The sequence below is a fragment of the Dipodomys spectabilis genome, unplaced genomic scaffold (genome assembly GCF_019054845.1).
Source record: "Dipodomys spectabilis isolate Male_0828 unplaced genomic scaffold, ASM1905484v1 ptg000668l, whole genome shotgun sequence".
NCBI classification, from domain to species: Eukaryota; Metazoa; Chordata; class Mammalia; order Rodentia; family Heteromyidae; genus Dipodomys; species Dipodomys spectabilis.
In genome coordinates, this window is record NW_024871345.1 from 229,384 (window position 1) to 248,332 (window position 18,949).

The 18,949-nt window shown below is 46.7% G+C and overlaps 1 protein-coding gene across 4 annotated transcripts in view; it reads right to left on the minus strand.

Moving 5' to 3' along the window:
- The window catches only part of Homer2 (homer scaffold protein 2), a 79,491-nt gene that overhangs the window by 18,438 nt on the left and 42,104 nt on the right, over positions 1–18,949 (minus strand). For all 4 annotated transcript variants that reach the window (XM_042671768.1, XM_042671771.1, XM_042671769.1 and 1 more), the window contains exons 2-3: positions 9,077–9,233; positions 270–401 (exon numbers count right to left, since the gene is read on the minus strand). In XM_042671768.1, the coding sequence (XP_042527702.1) occupies positions 270–401; positions 9,077–9,233 (289 nt within the window). The remainder of the gene's footprint in view (positions 1–269; positions 402–9,076; positions 9,234–18,949) is intronic.

Genomic DNA, 18,949 nt, shown 5'->3' on the forward strand with positions numbered 1-18,949 from the left:
AGTGGCTGGCTGGCGAGGAGGACCAGAAGAACTGGCCTAGCTGCTTCCTCCTGTAGCCACACAAGGTCCTGAAGCAGCACTTGTTAGGAGTCAGTTTCCCTTCCTCAACCAACTGCCCCTTTTCCAAGGGACCTGCATGGCCAGAGGGGTGTGATGGGCAACCAAGAAGGAACCCTGCTCACTGAGAATGGCCGTACCCGCCAGGGGCAAGTCCTGAAGGAGAGTCCAACGCCACACCCGCCCCCAGCCCCTCGGGGAGTGCCGCGTACCTTTGTCAGCTGCTGCTCAGAGGAAAACCCCAGACCAAACACTGTGCTGGCTCTGCTGTCCGCCCACTGCCCAAACTTCTGTGACGTTTTGGTGAAAGTCATATTCGGTGTGATTGTGCTGTTTATTATCACCTGCAGGAAAACAGCCCAGAGTGGAAATGTAAACACAGAATCAGACATATCACTCCTTGAACCTTCTGCTGGCAAAGCCAGTGTGCTTCTGCCCTGTTCTATTTGGTTTGTCTTTCCAGCATACCTCTTGCTGAGGGAGATATACAACCAAAACAAGGGGCAATTTCAGACACTTAATAATGACTGTTAGTCTAAAATAAGATCCCCCAGAAAGCAAAAATGTTGACAAATAACATAGTACCTCCTTGTAAAATGAGCAAGATTTATTCTTTTTCTGATTCCTTCAGCAGTGACGGGACCATGGATCTGGTTTTGGACGTGTGAGATACCACTGGTGTGGTATCTCAGGAAGACAGCTGGGAAAGCTGCGTCCGAGTTCTCTCTGCCTTGCCCTTCCTCGACTGTCTTCAGTTCAGGGACTACAGGTATGTTCTTTTCAGTAATTTCTACAGTATGGGGACCTGCTTACACTTATTAGTCATGATCAATGAATGAAAACTGAAGCCCATGTCTTTTTTCTTTTTTTTTTTTTTTTGGTCGGTCGTGGGGCTTGAACTCTGGGCCTGGGCGCTGTCCTTCAGCTCTTCAGCTCAAAGCGAGCGCTCTACCACTTGAGCTACAGCGCCACTTCCGGTTTTCTGGTGGTTTATTGGAGATAGGAGTCTCACAGTCTCTCCTGCCCGGGCTGGCTTTGAACTGCGATCCTCAGATCTCAGCCTCCTGAGTAGCTAGGATTACAGGCATGAGCCACCAGCGCCCGGCTGCCCATGTCTTTTTTTCAATCGAGTGTTTCTGGCTTAAGGCTAACACACATTTTTAAAGAGAAGGTATGAATGTGATGACATGGCACAAGTCTGTGTGGTATCTTCGGCCATTGAAGTAGAAAGCTAAAAAATTTCTAATGTTCCACTTTTTATTTAATTTCTGTATTTTTGTCAATTTTGTGAAATGGTCATCACAGCATAAATAAGTATATTATTTAAATTTCTCTCTATAAAACAGCTAAAATATTAAATACTTGTTTTGGAAAAAGAAAAAAATAAAATAAGATCTCACACATTATCAGTGGGTGACTGTCTTTCCTAAGCAGAGAATAGTTTCCAGCCATGGCAAACACTCCTGGAAGAACAGCACCATTCATTTTGTTAAGTCGGTTGCAGCTCTAGTGTCCCAGCTCAAACCATTTAAAGTCCCCACAGCAATTGGGGCCTGCTGCTTCCCAACAGGAAGGAGAAGGTATGCTCTACTTAGGATAATTTGCAGAGGGTTAATTTAAGAAGAGACTAATTACACTGGTGTGAGCAGGGTATAAAGAAGCCATAAGGGATGGGGCAGGAGCTGTGGCAGCTGGCGGCACCCCATGGCCTAGAAGGAAGAAGGGATGGACAGGACTCAGGCACTGAGAGAGGAGGGTCAATTGGAGCAGGCTGCCTGGTAAGGCAGGGGCCTTTTGTTGAGGGCCACAGTCAGCACATGTGGACTCACGCAGTGGGGAGCTAAGGGGCAATTACCTCACCCTCTGATCTCCTCCTGCCATTGGCCAACTCAACAAGAAGTCCCGAGGACATAGGAGCCTGCTGATGTCACCTGCTCTCAGGGACCAGTCTGGGTAGAGGGCAGAGAGTGGACCAGGGCGGCACTCATCACATACTGCATGCACGCATTCATTCATCTCACGTTTTCTGGGCATTTGCTACATGTCAGTCAGGAGATCTGGCTGCCACTGGAGTGGAACCTGGAGGTCTAAACCCCAGCTCAGGAAGATGCCTCTGAGAAGATGGAGGTCGGTGGGTTCTGGCTCGGCCCCAGTCAAAAGGAAATGGCAGAACCAAGGAAGAGCTAGGGCAGGTACATGGCTGGGAGCTAGAACATCATGACTCACATGACCCCACTAAAAGCCAACGTAGCTGTCTCTCAATGATCAAGATCCTGGGAAGGCAAAGCAATACCTAGCCTTCTCCAGAAATTTTGTTTTTAAACTTGTTGTGGCTTTTACTTTTTTTTTTCTTTTCTTTTTTTGGTTGTGGGGGCTGAACTCTGGGCCTGGGTGCTGTCCCTCAGTGCCCTACCACTTTGAGCCACAGCACCACTTCCGGCTTTTTTTTGCTTACGTGGTGCTGAGGAATCGAACCTAGGGCCTCATGCATGCAAGGCAAGCGCTCTACCACTGAGCCACCTTCCCAGCCCAGCAGCTTTTACTTATACCTATACCCCTAGGTTCAATCCCTCTCCTCCTTCTCATTCCCCCACCCTACCCTGCCATCTCACTCTCTGAATGGAGAGAAGCTAACCAGAGCATAGGACACAGAGCATTCAAGATTGGCCCACACTAGCCATCCCAGCCTTGGTCACACTGGAATGGTAGCAGTGGCATTCTCTTTCTTTAAAACTTAACCGCTTCTAAGATACTTTCTCATAGTGTTTCATCTGATTGCGTTATGTACTTCCAAGGTAGTTATTGGTGGATGAAGTCAGTACACATGAGTTTGTTTTTTTTTTAAAATAGAGAATAAAAGAAACTGACACTCATTGAAAACCTACTGTGCGGTGGAACTTTCCAGATGCTTAATCTTTGACAGAAGGGGATTCATTTTACTCCAAAGAGGAAAGTATAATGGTGGGTGGGAGAGGAGATTCTATGTGCTTGAGAGCAATTTTACATTCTAGAAAATTCCAAACAAATTGGGTTTTGGATGTTCCTATCCCCCGAACTGCCACCACGAGGCAGGGCGTGGGACAGAACAGGAGCTGCTCAATGTTTGCAGAACACATGGCCTCTGAGGTCTCTTCCACTGTCGGTTTTCTGTGATCCCATGGATAACTGAGAAGCAAGGGCAGCAATGTCATCCAGAACACCCTGGAGAAGCACCTGCTCCCGGCAAGTCTCGCCCACAGGCACAGGAAGTCTCTCATAAGGATGGCAGTGATTAACACCTTCGATGAAGAGTGCCAACAGCACAATGAAATCAAGTGCTGAGTGGCTCAATTAACAAATGCGCTGGAAATGGTCTTCTTTATAATAGAGTTGGCTTTTCTGCCTCAAAATTCACCATGAATCATATGGCTATTGGTGTGAAGCTGCCTGGCTCTCTGCAGTGTTCTGAGAGGCTAGGGGCCGGGAGCTGCTCTTTTGTGGCTCTTCTGTCCCGTGTCCATGAACACAGCAAACACTGGTGGGATGACCACTGTCCTGTGAACTTGGTACACCTGCTGCAGCCCAGCAGCGGAGGTGGCCAGGCCTGACTCTCCTCCCTTCCTTGGTGTTGTCCACCCTGGCCTGGAACTGAAACTCCAATGATGAGCCATGTCTTCAAAGAGTTCAGTCTCTGGGAAGCCCTGAACACACAGATCTACACAATCCCCAGAGTTGAGCTGGAGAAAGGAAACTCTGAAGAAGAATGAAGAACGGGTCTGACTACAGACTCTTCCTCTGAGGAGCAGCACCTGTTGCACTCACACAGGTGAGACCTCCCAAGTAGAGCACGACAAATACTTGGACAGGGAAGAGAAGTTTCCGGAGCCTATGTGGAGAACAGCTGCAAAAGCTGCGGGCGGCAACACTTCCCCTCCTAGGATCCTGGAGAGCCCACTATCTCCACAGCAGCTGGGTCTGGTGTGACCTTTGCTCAAAACGACCACCAAGTCCCTTCCACATCAGCAACTTGTTTCAGAAGTGCATCTACTCCATTTGGCAGGAGCAGAGTGAGTTTCCTCAGCCAGCCAGCAGCAGCCCTCTGCATTAGGAGGGGTAAGTCCACCAGTACCATGCAGGAGCTCAAGGTCATAGATTTGATGTGGCTTGTCCAATGGCGGGAGACAGGGCCCAGGCCAACGGAACAGAAGTGAGGTTCTTGAGCCCCATAAGCTAAACTGTCATCTCACTTCAGAGCAAGACTGGAATCAAACGCATTATATCAAAGGGGGGTATCCTGATGTGAAATGTAAGCCAGCCCAGGAGTCTCACTCCAGTGACACAGCAGTCTACAACAGCGTTCTGTAGGCATGACAGCAGGCCTGACACTGTGTGGACCAGTGTTGGCCCAGGCATGTAGCAGGCAGCTCTGGAGACTGCACCCTACCCCGTCCGTAGGAGGGAGAGCCTGTGATCTGAGTATGCAGACAGCAGGAAGCAAGGCTGGGGCCGTCAGGAGGGGCAAGCCGGCAGCACTGGCAGTGCCAATAGCTGTCACTGCTCCGAAGGCCTTTCCTTCTCCATGCCCCACCATCTGCAGGCCAGCAGGACATACAGGATCTGTCTAGACCTGGGATGTTGGTCTTACTTGATGTACCTCATCAGTTAAGCAGGACTGGGCAGTGTTGGGGCCACATCCAGTGCTGTGTTCCAGTTTTCCAGACAAGAAACTTGCCCCATCCTCAACCCTAGAGTTCCAGTGATAGTAATCAAATGATTTGCTTTTTCCTGCCTCCTTCCTTCCCAGAGCCCCTGCTCCGCTTTGCAGAAGGACCCCATCTCAGCCCTCTGCTGCCCAGGGACACCAGGGACCATGGGATGGTGGTAAGAGTCTGGCTCTATCTCTGGATTTCAGTGGTGTCCCCTAGCCTAGAGTTCCAATTTTGACTTTTTTTTTTCCTTTTTAGGGGGGCCAGGTGTGAACTCAGTGCCTAACACTTGCTAGATTTTTTTTTGCTCGAGCCATACCTCAAGCCTGGCTTTTTGATGGTTATTTTGGAAACAGGGTCTTGTGACTTTTCTACCACAATCCTCTAGCTACTCATCCTCCTGAGTAGCTAGGATTATTGGCATGAGTCACTGGCGTCCAGCTCCAACTCCCACTGCTGAATAACTCTCTGGCCTGACAAATCCTTCACACTGAGCCTGCATTAGCTTTGCTCTGCAGCTAGGCTGCCTGCCCATCCTCCTCTATCCATCGGATTTCTCAGCCATCTCAACTGCCGTGACATCCCACGCTGACACAGCCTTCAGGAACTGCACAGCCACAATGGTACAGTGGCTGACACTTTGACAAATTACTGAAAGTCTAGCTAATAGGACCAAAGCACTTGCTCTAGAAAGCGTTCTTTCATCTATAGTAAAGCCCAATCTATCCTTGGATGACTCAACTGACAAAAGTACAAACCCCTCTAAAGATAGCAGATGAACTGACAGAATTTACAGATAAAAAGAAAGCAGGTCAGCTAGCTTCTCCATTCTCAACATCCTGGAGAGTCCAGGCAATTCTAGCTCAGAAGCAGAGAGAGGTGGTAATTACAACTGCAGCATCCCCATGTCTCCCAGAAGCAAAAAAAATAGAGGCTCTGCACTGGTGGCTCACTTGTAATCCTAGCTACTTGGGAGGCTGAGAAAGGTAGGGTCACAGTTTGAGGCCAGTCCAGACAAAAAGTCCATGGGGCCCTTTTTCAACCCACAGCTGGGAGTGGCGACATGCTCTTGCCATCCTATGTGGGAGGATGAGGCTAGGGTATTGCAGTTCAAGGCCTGCCTGGGCAAAAAAGGTTTGAGAGACCCCTTCTCAACCAAAAGCTAGGCACAGTGGCATATGCTTGCCATCTAGCTATGCGAAAAGCTAGAACAAGAGGATCTTAGCTCCAGGTCAGTCCAGGCAGAAGAGTCTGCAAGACTTCGATTTCAGTGAAAGAATGAGGGCCAGTGCCTGTCATTCCAGCTATGAGAAGAAGCCTAAAAACAAGTGAATCACAACTCAGGTACACACCTGGGGTTGGAAGTAAGGTTCTATCTTAAAAATAACCAGCATAGGCCAGGCACCCAGTGGTTCACGCCTGTAATCCTAGCTACTCAGGAGGCTGAGATCTGAGGATCAAGGTTGAAAGCCAGTCTGGCAGGAAAGTCCACGAGACTCTTATCTCCAATTGACCACCAGAAGTACAGCTGTGGCTCAAAGTGGTAGAACAATCTTGAGTAGAAAAAGCTCAGAGACAGCACCCAGACCCTGCATTCAAGCCCCACAATCAACAACAACAACAACAAAAACAGTTTCACGGGCAGTGAATATTGCCCAGCCTGGCTTCAAACTGCAATCCTCAGATCTCAGCTTCCTGAGTAGCTAAGATTACAGGCATGAGCCACTAGCACCCAGCTCAGGAGACTTTTTAAAAGTCTAAAATCCATGGATATATCTTGTCAAATATCCATTATATGATATTTGAAAAAAATAATCAGAAGTGTAAAAAAAAAGCCGGGTGCCGGTGGCTCACGCCTGTCATCCTAGCTACTCAGGAGGCTGAGATAGGGGAATTAAGGTTTGAAGCCAGCCCGGTTAGGAAAGTCCATGAGAATCTTTTTTTTTTTTTTTTTGGTGACAGTCCTGAGGCTTGAATTCAGGGCCAGGGCTCTGTCCCTGAGCATCTTTTGCTCAAGGCTAGGACTCTACCACTTGAGCCACAGTGCCACTTCTGGCTTTTTCTGCTTATGTGGCACTGAAGAACCAAATCCAGAACTTCATACATGGTAGGCAAATACTATACCACTAAGCCATTCCCAGCCCCAATGAGATTCTTATCTCTACTTAACTACCAAAAAAGCTGGAAGTGGAGCTGTGGCTCAAGTGGTAGAGTACTAGTTTTGAGGAAAACAAGCTCAGGGACAGTGCCCAGGCCCCGAGTTCAAGACTCAGGACTGGTGGTCACACACAGGCATGCACTCGGGTGCACGTGAATGCACACACACAGACATATTAACTAGCAAAAAAAAGGATTACAGGCATGGCTCAGTGGTAGAGCACTTAACCTGGCAAGCAGAAGACCCTGACACTGCCAAAAAATTACAACTAAATAAAGTTTAAAATGAAGGTGCCTTTCAAATATTCATTAATCAAAAATGAGGCACCACCTACTCTGTGCCAGGTACTTTCACGCCTCCTTCCTAACGCCCTGCTTGCTCCCTGTGCCATTGTGTCAACTGCCAACGTGGGAAAACTCTGCCTCTAAGTGAAAGGGTCACACAACACTACATACAGGTGTCAGGAAAGCTCCTCCACCGTCCGGGGAAGCTGGATCTCAGCACCAGCACCGGCCCACGGCACCTCCCTCACACCTGACCTGAGCCAGGCTGGGGCCTCTCAAATGAGGATTTCTGAGATGCCTTCTTGAGGAAAATGAAGGGTTGTGGCACAGGGACCAGGGGCCATGGTGACTTTCTCTGCAGTCATCTCTGTAGTGCTGAAAGCACAAAGGCACTCAGAACGTGAGCTGAAGGGAGGACTTGCCTTGAGATGGGGCGGCGTTAGACCAGGAGCTACATGGTGCTCTCATGCCCTACTGGGGATTTTCCTACGGCGCCTTCCCCATTCACTGCCCTCTGCAGAGTTGGGGGAGAAGCTCACACCGTTCTATTGTCCAGCTCCCAGCTTCCCTACATTCTGTGGCCTATACTACAGGTAAAAGTCAGGAAAGACTGAAGAGAAGAGACGAGAAGTCGACCAGAGGTCTAAGTAAGGCTGTGCCAGAACAAGAGTTACGGTCTTAAAACAGAAGACACATAAGTGAGACACTTCAGCGGCTGATTCAATTTACAAACTTAAATAGACATGTCCCTCCATTTTGTCTTCTATGTCAAATAATAGGGAAATAAAAGGGAAGGAAGTTTAGAGGGCAAATAAAGTTTGTCTTCAGACACAATGCATTTCTGGTAAGAACCTGTAAAAGGGTTCAGTACAATGGACACAGATAAAAGACAAAGAAAGACTATAAAGCAGATGGTCTGTGTTTACTTTTTTTTTTAAGACTTAGTGGTACTTCTGCTAGCATCACTTCCATATTATGTAGTAAAAATATGGAAGCTGGGTGCTGGTGGCTCACACCTGTCATCCTAGCTACTCAGGAGGCTGAGATCTGAGGATCGCAGTTCAAAGCCAGCCCAGGCAGGAAAGTCTGTGAGACTTTTATCTCCAAGTAACCACCAGAAGACCAGAAGTGGCGCTGTGGCTCAAGTGGTAGGGCATTCGCCTTGAGCTGAAGAGCTGAGGGACAGCGCCCAGGCCCACAGTTCAAGCTCCACAGCTGACATTAAAAAAAAAAAAAAAAAAAAAGAGGAAAAAACCAGCAAAAACAACATAATAACCAAAGAACTAGGGGGGAAAATGTTTGAAGAGACACTTCAAACTGATTTAATAGAATGTGACTCTCATGTCATACCAGATAAGATGAGGTCCTACTCAACACTGGCAAGGGTGCAATACACTGGCATCTCACACATGATGGGAGAAATTCTTGGCAAGCAATTTGACACCATGTATTCGGGGCCAAAAAAACGTTACTATGGCCTAGAATATTACTTCCAGGATCTATACTAGGGAAACAGTCAAGGAAAGCAATAGGTTTATGACAAACAGCTAGGGAAATCTGGTACATGAAAATGGCTCATTGTCTACAGTAGTTAAAAAAAAAAAAAAAAAGGAGGCCATTTAAATATCTAACCATGGTAGAGAAATTAAGAGCCCTTGATGTAACCATTACACAGGCATTAAAGTATTAGTTATGAAGACAGTGTGCTCACAGGGAAATCTCTTTTTGATCACAGAAACCCCAGCTGGGTATATGATTGCGCAGACCCCCGAGTAGAACTGTCATGTGAAGAAGCCACGATCGGGGTGTGCCTTCTTCCCTTCCTTTGTCAAATGCACCACTGTCCTGATAAGGACAGGTAAAGACCGCAAGGTCAGCAGCCGGGGCAGTACCTTGGCTCCATCCACACTGATGATCCGGTAGCTGTTTCTCGTGACATCGTAGAAGTAGGAAACAGTGACTGCTTGCTTGCTTGCAGGCACCCAGTTCTTCTTGGTGCTGGGGTCGATCTGGAAGACGTGCGCTCGGGTGGTGAAGATGGGCTGTTCTCTGCAACAAGACAGGCGTGTGAGTTGAGGGAACATGACCTAATGTATAATGATTTCTAGGCCACCTACAGCCCCCGAAAGATTTTAAATAGCTCATTGGTAAAGATACATATGCATGAGGACAATTAAAACAAGGAGAGGAAAGAGAAGAGGTAGAAACACCCGTAAGTCCTGTCTGCAACCTGCCGTGTGGCGCTGCCACCCGAGGCTGCAGGGGAGTGGCCCGGTAGCAACTGGCCTGCGCTGCACCACCTTGAGCTTCTGTGCCCCATCAAGTGCCTCACCCCTTCCCCAGCACCCACTTGCCATTTGCAGGACTTTGAACCAATTCATTTTAAAAACATTTTTAGACAAATTCATTCTGCGGAGATTCTGCAACAATGGAAGGGTCTTATATTTGCAGAAGCATACTATATTTCTACTAAGTACTCAATTTTTGTTTTTTAGTTTTCTTTCCTTTATCCACCCCCTCTGCCTGTTGTACTGGGGCTTGAACAGGTTTCACGCTTGCTGGTGGCTGGTTGACTTTTGAGATAAGGTCTCTCTTTTGCCCAGGACAGCCTCACTGGGATCCTCCATCAACACCCCAAGCTGCAGCTGGTGTGAGAGGTGTGTCAACATACCCTGTCTTGCAAGCCCTTGCCAGTATCAGCCTCCCAAATAGGTAGGATTACAAGCATGAGCCATAGGTACCTGGGCTGCAGCATTTCTTGAAGTACTGGGTTGAACTCAGGGACTGGCACTTGGTAGGCAGGCTCTGGCCATACCATCAAGCCCTCTTGTTGGAATCTGTTCAATTTACTTGTAGTTTACATTTAGGATCAACTTGGCCATAACTTTAATGTACCCTTACCTTGTAAAAACTTTTGAATTTTATGTAGAATTCATCAAAACCATCTCTCTATATCACTGCTGGGGCTTAACTCACATCCCCACAACTCTTCATGAGGCATGCTTGCTACATGCTAGCCACATTAACACAATATCTATCTATCTTTCTGTTTAGTGGTAAATTAGATCCTGACAATAAGCATTAAGAAATAAGAAAGATGATTAAGAACTGTAGCAGAATTCACTGCATGGCAAAAATTTAAAGGATCTACAATATATTGCAAAATACTCCTTTCTGAAGGTTCTATCAGGCAAATTGTCTCAAAACCCATTGAATGAGGGGAAGGGAAAAAACAAAATGCTTCAATAAGGATACAGATTGACTCATTGTAACAATGAGATGTATAAAACACTATATTGAAAACAAACTTTATAACTTCCGGGGAGAGGAGGTAGTTGTGGAGGTGGGAGGGAAGGGATGGTAGGGGAAAACAAAGGAGGAGGCAACAAGGCTCAATAGGAAATGTACTCATTACTTTGCTCAAGTAACTGTAACCCCTCTGTACAGCATTTTTACAATAAAAAACAAAACAAAACAAAAAAAAACACTGAAAGTGTCTAAAATAAGACAAAAGAATAACCAGCATGTAAAAATAAATGAATAAAATGCTTCAGATTTAATACTTTAGAGGTACAAAATTAAATGAAAAGCTTTAATTTTAGTTTAGTCAAATTAAAGTTTAAGATCCCTATGATGTCAAAAGAGATGGCATGAGAGAATAGAATCACAGGTCAAAGAATCTAAAGGGAAGGTGAACTTCAAGCGCTCTGCTCTCCAGCTGGAGTAGTTTTAGGCAGAACAGTCTTTGAGCCATCCTGCCCACATATTTGTTGTCGGAAAGAAAGCTCTCAAGAGGAAACTTCCTAGAAAAGCAATTTGCATTTAAGTTGCATGCAAGGAATACTGACCAATGCCATGACTACTGGCCCGGTTTTAGAGAAACACAGAAAGCTTTGCGACTACTTCTCAGAGGGCCATGACTGCCGCTTCAGTGCAGCCGCTCTAGAGGCCAGCATCCAGAGTAGGCAGGAACTAGCATTCCTCGATCACAGAACCTAGGAATAGAGAAAGTCCCTCTGGGACAATTCCCCCTCAAAATGAACAAGTTCACCCACCTACTCCATCCTACACCAACACCCTTCTAGCAACTGGGTGTGAGTGACAGAAATAAGAAGAGTAGTCACACCATCGTTTCTCACATCCGTTGTCAGGAGGTCAGGCTGTGGGAAACATACTCATGGCCATGTCTGAAGTCTGATGTCTGCATGGCTCAGCTGTGCCACTGTTAAACCAGCCTCATATTTTCCTAACCATCTAAGTGGACACTTCCTCCCAGAAGAGACCTCAGTCACTACAGAAAAATTTCAAGGGAATACAATTATACTTAAGTCTTTGCCTCGCTCTCCCACAGTACTGACCCTAGGCCACGAGTCATAGGCCCTTGCTGGGAGGGACACAGGCTTTCAGACATTCCTTCCAATGCCCCACACCAAGCAGGGACTGGATCTAAGCTTTCATGACAAGAACTAGGGGAAACTTACTAAAAATACAAGTTCCCAGGCCCTACCACCGCACTCCTGAAAGCGTCTTCAGGGAAGGAGCCGGGGAGATCTGCTTCTCACAAGAGTTACAGATGTTTGTTATCCTCAAGGAAGGTGAGAAGATGGTCACATTGACCAGATGACTCAGGGGAAAAAAGGAGGAAACACCCGCGAGTGCCTGTACCCAGCACCCCCCGCCTGCCATGTGCTACAACATGCCCTTAGCAGGTCTCCAACAGCTCTACGGACAACCGTGGGGCCAAGAGCAGGACCCCTGGATGTGAAAGCGTAGAGGACATGAAGGGAGGCAGAGATACCTTGCTCAGAAAGAAGTGTGCGGAGGGAGTGCAGGTGGCCAGGCAGGTTCCTCTGCAAGTTCTCCGTGTCCCTGAGGCTTACAGGAACGAGGAAGCGAGGAAAGCAAAGTAGAGAGAGACGGAGGGCAGGGGCAGAGGAGGTCAGACAATGGTAGAGCTTTCTGATGAGGTATCCCTTAACAAGACTTGAAGGTCAAGGTGGACATCCAGAGGCCCCATCTCCAAATCTGCCTTCCCAGCTCAGTGGGATGCCCTGGGGACCACAATCAGAAGTGGAACGATGCGGTGAGGCCTGGGGGGTTCAAGCTGGACATACTCTTGGTCACCAAAGACCGTCTGCAAGGGAAGTGGCTGCTAGGAGAGACCAAGAGGGACCCCGCAGTCAGTCCTGCCTGTCCTGCTCTGAGGTGATCACACTGGCCGGGAGCTCTGGGGCGATCACACAGGCAGGGAGCTCTGGGGTGATCACACTGGCAGGGAGCTCTGGGGCGATCACACTGGCAGGGAGCTCTGGGGCGATCACACTGGCAGGGAGCTCTGGGGTGATCACACTGGCCAGGAGCTCTGGGGTGATCACACTGGCAGGGAGCTCTGGGGTGATCACACTGGCAGGGAGCTATGGTCTCCTCCTGAGGCCCTTGGGCAAAGAGGGGAAGCTGCACAGCCAGTCTGACACAGCTCTGTGCCTGGGAGCCACCCGCAGGACTGGGATTGCCACATGAATAACCACATCCAAAGGCACCAGGGAGTGCTACTCTTCAGAAATTCAAAAGTCAAATGTTATTTCAAGAGAGGGCAAAAAAGCAAAGATACGAAGAAGAGCCAGGAGCTGACATTTGCTGAGTGCACACGTGATCTCTCATTTAGGCACCCAGGTGGCTCAGAGAGGCCAGCCACCGTCCTGGGTCACAGCACGTGGCATGGCTGTCAGCTCTTAACCATGGTATATACTCCCTTCCTGCCTGTGGCACATGCCACCTGCTGACGGGGCTTCCCTTGCGTCTTAGGGGGAACTGTGATTTGTCTTTAGCCGTCAGAATGTGGTAAAGGTGATAGGTTTGCACAACTGGGTTACACAGGATGGTGACTTCTATCTTCCTAGAAGACTCAATAAATCTTGTTATATTTGATAAAAGAGATCTGCTAGGTTATCAGAATGTGAGCGAAGACTCCAGCCAACAAATGGAGAAGAACTGAGGCCACTAGTTCTTCCTGTAGGAGCTGAAATTCTGCCAGTTACGACGTGAGCTTGGAAGCACATCCTCCTTCAGAGGAGGAAACTTCAGCCTGGAATATCACTCTGAATTACAGCCCATATAAGACCCAGGAGCAGAGGAGCATGCTCAGGTAAGTCCTAACAGAGTCCTGACCCACAAAAAAGGCTTTATTTTGAGCAGCTAAGTTTATGGCAATTCATTACACAGCAATAAATAACCTGCACATTGTGCTCTACACAAAGTTTACTGCACACCACAGAGATTACATAGATCCTTATTTAATTCTCTGAACAGGACTCTGAGTGACCATTACCCATGCAGGTATCTAAAGGTTACAAGATGATTTCAGACAACTTGATGTCTTTTCTGTTTTGTTTTCAGTGCTGAAGTTTGAATTAACCTCATATTTACTAGGCAGGAGGAGCTCTACCATTTGAGCCATGTCCTCAGCCCCTTTTTCTATACCAATACTTGCGTATGAACTCAAGAGCCTGGGCACTGACCCCTAGCTTTTCACTCGGGGCTAGTGCTCTACCATTTGCGCTATGGACCCACTTCTGTTTTTTTTTTGTTGGCTTACTAGAGATAAGAATCTCATGTATTTTGCCCAGGCTGACTTCCAACATGATCCTCAGATTTCAGACTCCTAAATGGCTAGGATTACAGGCATGAGACACTAGCTACCAGCTTGTTCTGGGTATTTTTGAGATAGGATCTCACTTTTAGCCTGGACCATAGTCCTCCTATGTATGCTTCCAATGTAGCCAGTGTGACAGGTGGACATCACCATGCTCAACTTTTTCTGTTGAGATGGAATCTTGTGAATTTCTTTTGTCTGGGCTGGACTTGAACCATGACCCTCCCAATCTCAACCTCCTGAGTAGGTGTGAGCCACTATGCCCAGCTAAATCTTGGTATCTTTAAGAAGAAAGACCAGAGATATTTACAAGATTCAGAGAAATAGACACCAGCTTTAAAAATATTTTTTTGCCTAACCTGAGAAAATAAAAGATCTGGAACTAGGACATAGGAGTCAGTTCCTATCAGTGTGCAAATCAGTATAAATAGAAAGAGTCAACAGAATCCGAACTTTCCAACCCAGGAGGCCACATTTCTTTCCCTGCAGGGAGAAACGGAAGAGCATGTGTATCAGAGAACAGAAACTACCTTCATATCCAATTTTATTCTCCTTCCTTTGGTGTTCAATGTTCAGGAGTATATTTCAAACACACCCCCGTTCCCTCTTCACGGCTTTAAATAGAAAGCAGATGTTTCTGCATGGCAAAATGCTTCTTTAAGCCGACAATATAACCTACTGTTCCCTTGTATGGTCTTTTAAGAACTGAATAAACACCAATTGCTGTTCATTGAACACATTCTGGAACCTGACAGTAATTGTCCCCAAGAATAATTAGACATTCTGTGCAACATACGCATATTTGGAATTTGAAACCTCTCTGCAGAGAGACCACTCCTGCTTTGAATGATTTCTGGCTCTGTGTGAAATGATTTGCAAAGAACTGGCATGACCACTTTGTGCAGAAAAAAAAAGAAAAATATTTAAACTTGTCATCATCCTTCAGTTTCAGTGCTCAGTGCCAGGCATTTTTCTGATACAAATCTATAGAACCTCAGGTCTCTTTATTTTGCCTACTTCCTTTTGATTTGAATTGCATCAAACTATTCAGCTATTATTTTTAAACACTATTTCAAAATTTCACAAGGTGCTCCAATTAGTCTTGAACCCCTTCCAACAGCCCCATGTTGCCCCACGCAGCCTTCCCTAGCTCAGATGGGCTGCCAGGCTTCCTGGCTCGGCCCCTCATGGGCCTAGCTCCAAGAGCTCTACACCAGCGTGTAGGCCCCTGCCCCACAGGCTTCTGCTCGCTTTTCTTCCTTTCTTGGCAGTGCTGGGATTCTCTTGGACCTCACACTTCCTGGGTAAGTACTCTACCACTGAGTTACATCCCCAGCTCTCTTGCCACCTACTTCCAGGCTTACTTGGCACTCTTGATCCTTGTGCCTCTGCTTCAGGACTTGCTGGGATTAAAGGTATGTGCCACCATGCCTGGCTTTCTGCTGCTTTCTTCTAGCATGTCAGAATCATCCGTACTCTGACATTTTTCATGGCAGTGTATGTGCCCTTTGTTGGGCCTAAAGCCTCCTTCCCACCCTAATTCAAGAGAGCACAAAAACAGCATTGGGGGGGCAGTTTGTATTTTTCCTTCACTCTAACATATCTGCGCACAGAGATGTTTCACACTACACTGAACTGAAATTACGTACAGATCACTATGTCATACTTGATGGGAAGCTGTGACCTGGCAACATCGATTTTAATATAAACAAATAAGATAAAGAGCAATCAGGAACAGGATCAGGAACCCGAAGCAGGTGTTGCTCTCCATGATGCTGTCTCTGCACCTGGACAGATCACTTCACTCTGTGTGGCGGATGGAAATATAACCACCTCAGGGTTTAAGACTGAATGTGATGTGTGCAAAGTGCCTTCCTGTTATTAACAGCAGCCAGGTGACTGTGCCTCAGAGAATCCAGTCCTCTCTCCTTACAAAGGAATCTCTAAACTGTGTTTTCATAATTTAGATTTTTTTTCAGCATTGAAAAAATTAGAATCTGGCCACTGGCGGCTCACGCCTGTAATCCTAGCTACTCAGGAGGCTGAGATCTGAGGATTGTAGTTCAAAGCTAACCCAGGCAGAAAAGTCTGTGAAGACTATCTCAATAAACTACTAAGAAAAAGCTGGACGTGGTGCTGTGGCTCGAGTGGTAGAGCACTAGCCTCGAGTAAAAGAAGCTCAGGGACAGAGCCCAGGGCCTTCTTTCAAGCCCCAGAACAAGTACAGGAAGGAAGGAAGGAAGGAAAGAAAGAAAGAAAGAGAGAGAGAAAGAAAGAAAGAGAGAGAGAGAGAAAGAAAGAAAGAAAGAGAGAAAGAAAGAGAGAGAGAAAGAGAGAAAGAAAGAAAGAAAGAGAAAGAGAAAGAGAGAAAGAGAAAGAAAGAAAAAGAGAGAGAAAGAGAGAGAGAAAGAGAGAGAGAAAGAGAAAGAAAGAAAGGAAGGAAGAAAGGAAAGAAAGAGAAAGGAAGGAAGGAAGGAAGGAAGAAAGGAAGGAAGGAAGGCAAAAAAGAAAAAAAGGAAACAAAAGGAAAAATTTAGATGTCTGGGACGTTTTCCGTTTATCAGCAATTTAATTAACAGTGTTAGTGTTAGTGTCAGACAGAGGGGTTTCCACCCCTAGTCTCCTGGAGCACAGCAGGGGAGAGTAGAAGACAACCTGAGAAGGTGGAGGCGACCACGCCACACTTGGATTTGGGATAAAGTTATTTTTTTATTTTTCCCAGGAATCATGCTTTTTTAAAAATTAGAACTGCATGGTGTGAAGGGTTGGTAACTTGCCAAGTCAATTACAAGAGCTGCAGAACACAAAACCACAGGTGCAGACATATTTCCAAAGGTGCTCATAATGCTTTCACTGACGCTACCTGCTGGTCTCTGGGCTAATGAGCCATTTTATATGCATATTCCAATAAAACTTTATTTACAAAAGCAGGTGGCATGTATAGAGCTGTCAATCTGGGAGATAAAAATACAGGATTTCCGGCTCCATTTAAATTTTATATAAACAATGAATGATTCAGGAGTTTTAAAGTGAGATAGAACTCAGATGCAATTAAATTCACTCTTGTACAGAACTCACGTCAGTGGCTTCTACTCACAGATTGTGAAACCATCACTACTTCCACCGCGGATAAGAAGGCAAGATGGTGCAGCTGCTTTGGAAATCAGCCTGTCCGTTCCACAAATGGTTTAGATACAGAGTCATTATAAAACTAGAAATTCCATTCCTAGGTATATACCCAAGAACCAAGAAAACATTTGTCTATATAAATTTAGCATATGAATACTTGTAGCAGCATTATTGATAGTTGCCCAAAGGTGGAAAGCAACATGAGTAACTACTGGCTGGAGTATGGAGACACAAAGTCCAACTGTCCCAATAAGAGAAGTCAGTACTTCTTGCCTCTCAAGTTAAAGAGCAAGTGCAGGGCCACCTGGGCAGACAGAGCAGGAGCGAGACCCTCCGAGCTCTGTAGCTCAGAGGGCAGCGGGTGAACACGAAGCCTGGAGGGGGCAGAGCTGGGTGGGGAGCTGGCACCAAAGGCCGGAACCCCACGCCGCCCCTCGCACCAGATGCTTGGCTCAATAGTGCCAAACCTTGAGCTGCTCTGGAAAAGGTCACACTCCTTGCTTTTAGTTCTCATCTGGTTTTTTTTTTTTTTTTTGGTCGGTCGTGGGGCTTGAACTCTGGGCCTGGGCGCTGTCCCTCAGCTCTTCAGCTCAAGGCGAGTGCTCTACCACTTGAGCTACAGCCCCACTTCCGGTTTTCTGGTGGTTTATTGGAGATAGGAGTCTCTCGGTCTCTCCTGCCCGGGCTGGCTTTGAACCACGATCCTCAGATCTCAGCCTCCTGAGTAGCTAGGATTACAGGCGTGAGCCACCAGCGCCCGGCCTGGTTTTGTTTTTAATTTACTAATTTCCAACCTTAGTGATCAAGAAGTGCCCATTTATTACCCACATTTTCTCCACTGTCCCGTTATTGAAAGATTTTTTCATCTTCCAGGTAATTAATATCCATGAAAGAAAACTTGTTTCCTCATATTTTTAATGGTCTGAGTTACAGGTGACTGCCAAAAAGTTTTCTAATATGCAGAAACTTGCCAAAGCGGCCTCAAGAATCGATAGGGTTCTAGCCAAAAATGAAGGAGATTCAAGCATCCTAAAAGCAGAACAATTGCTCTTTGTCTTGGGAAATAATGAAGCTCCATCCTGCTGTCTCGAGTTTCTGGTTTGGAACACCATTTCTTTCACACCCAAGGGCACACACAGCACAGGATGCCAAAGACACATGCAAGAAGGTGCAAGCAAAGAGGATCCATCTCTATGGGGACAGAAGCAAGTCCTAGAATATTCATAAGGAGAAGTTGTGTGCTCCAATTGTTTATCATATAAACCCTTCAAGGAAGAAAACCTATACTAACCACGGGCTGTTACAGAGCCACCGTGCCTGTAAGCCAGGAGTCAGGCACCACACCGATCAGCATCTCCCACTGGTGCCTAGCTTTCCCATTTTACTCAGATATTAGAACCCATCTTCTCTGTCTCTGTCTCTCTGCTTCTCTTTCTTGATTTTAACCTACAATGTAACTGGCAGGCTGAAAAGGGGATCTCATGTACGACCAGGCTGGCTTCAAACTGCTATCTCCTGATCTCAACCTTCCACCATAGGTAGATTACAGGCATCAGAACCTTCTTAGCAGACAAGACTTGATAGTCTTCCTGAGCACTCCTCCAGAGTCTTTTTGCGCTCACCTCCATAGCTACATGATACCCGATTGAATACCTCCAGTCCAGGGTCTTTCCTGAACCCCAAGCTCACAGCGGCCCTCCTTGCTGGTGATCTCCCTCACACCACCGTAGACATCGTGGCAGCAGAAGCGTCCTCTGTCTCTGTCTCTCCGCACTGCTCCACAGCACAGTGGCTACCACTGGGTCGCAGTTATGCTAAGCTGGACTTGAGTGGCTGTGCAATGTACAATTCTCAGGGTGTCCAATCTTTCATGAACGAGCATAAAGATTTGAAATGCCTTGTATGTCAGTCAATTGCCTGGCACATAACAGACACGTGGAAGATGACTTGAGAAAGAAGTGTCTTTTTTGAATTTGTACAATGA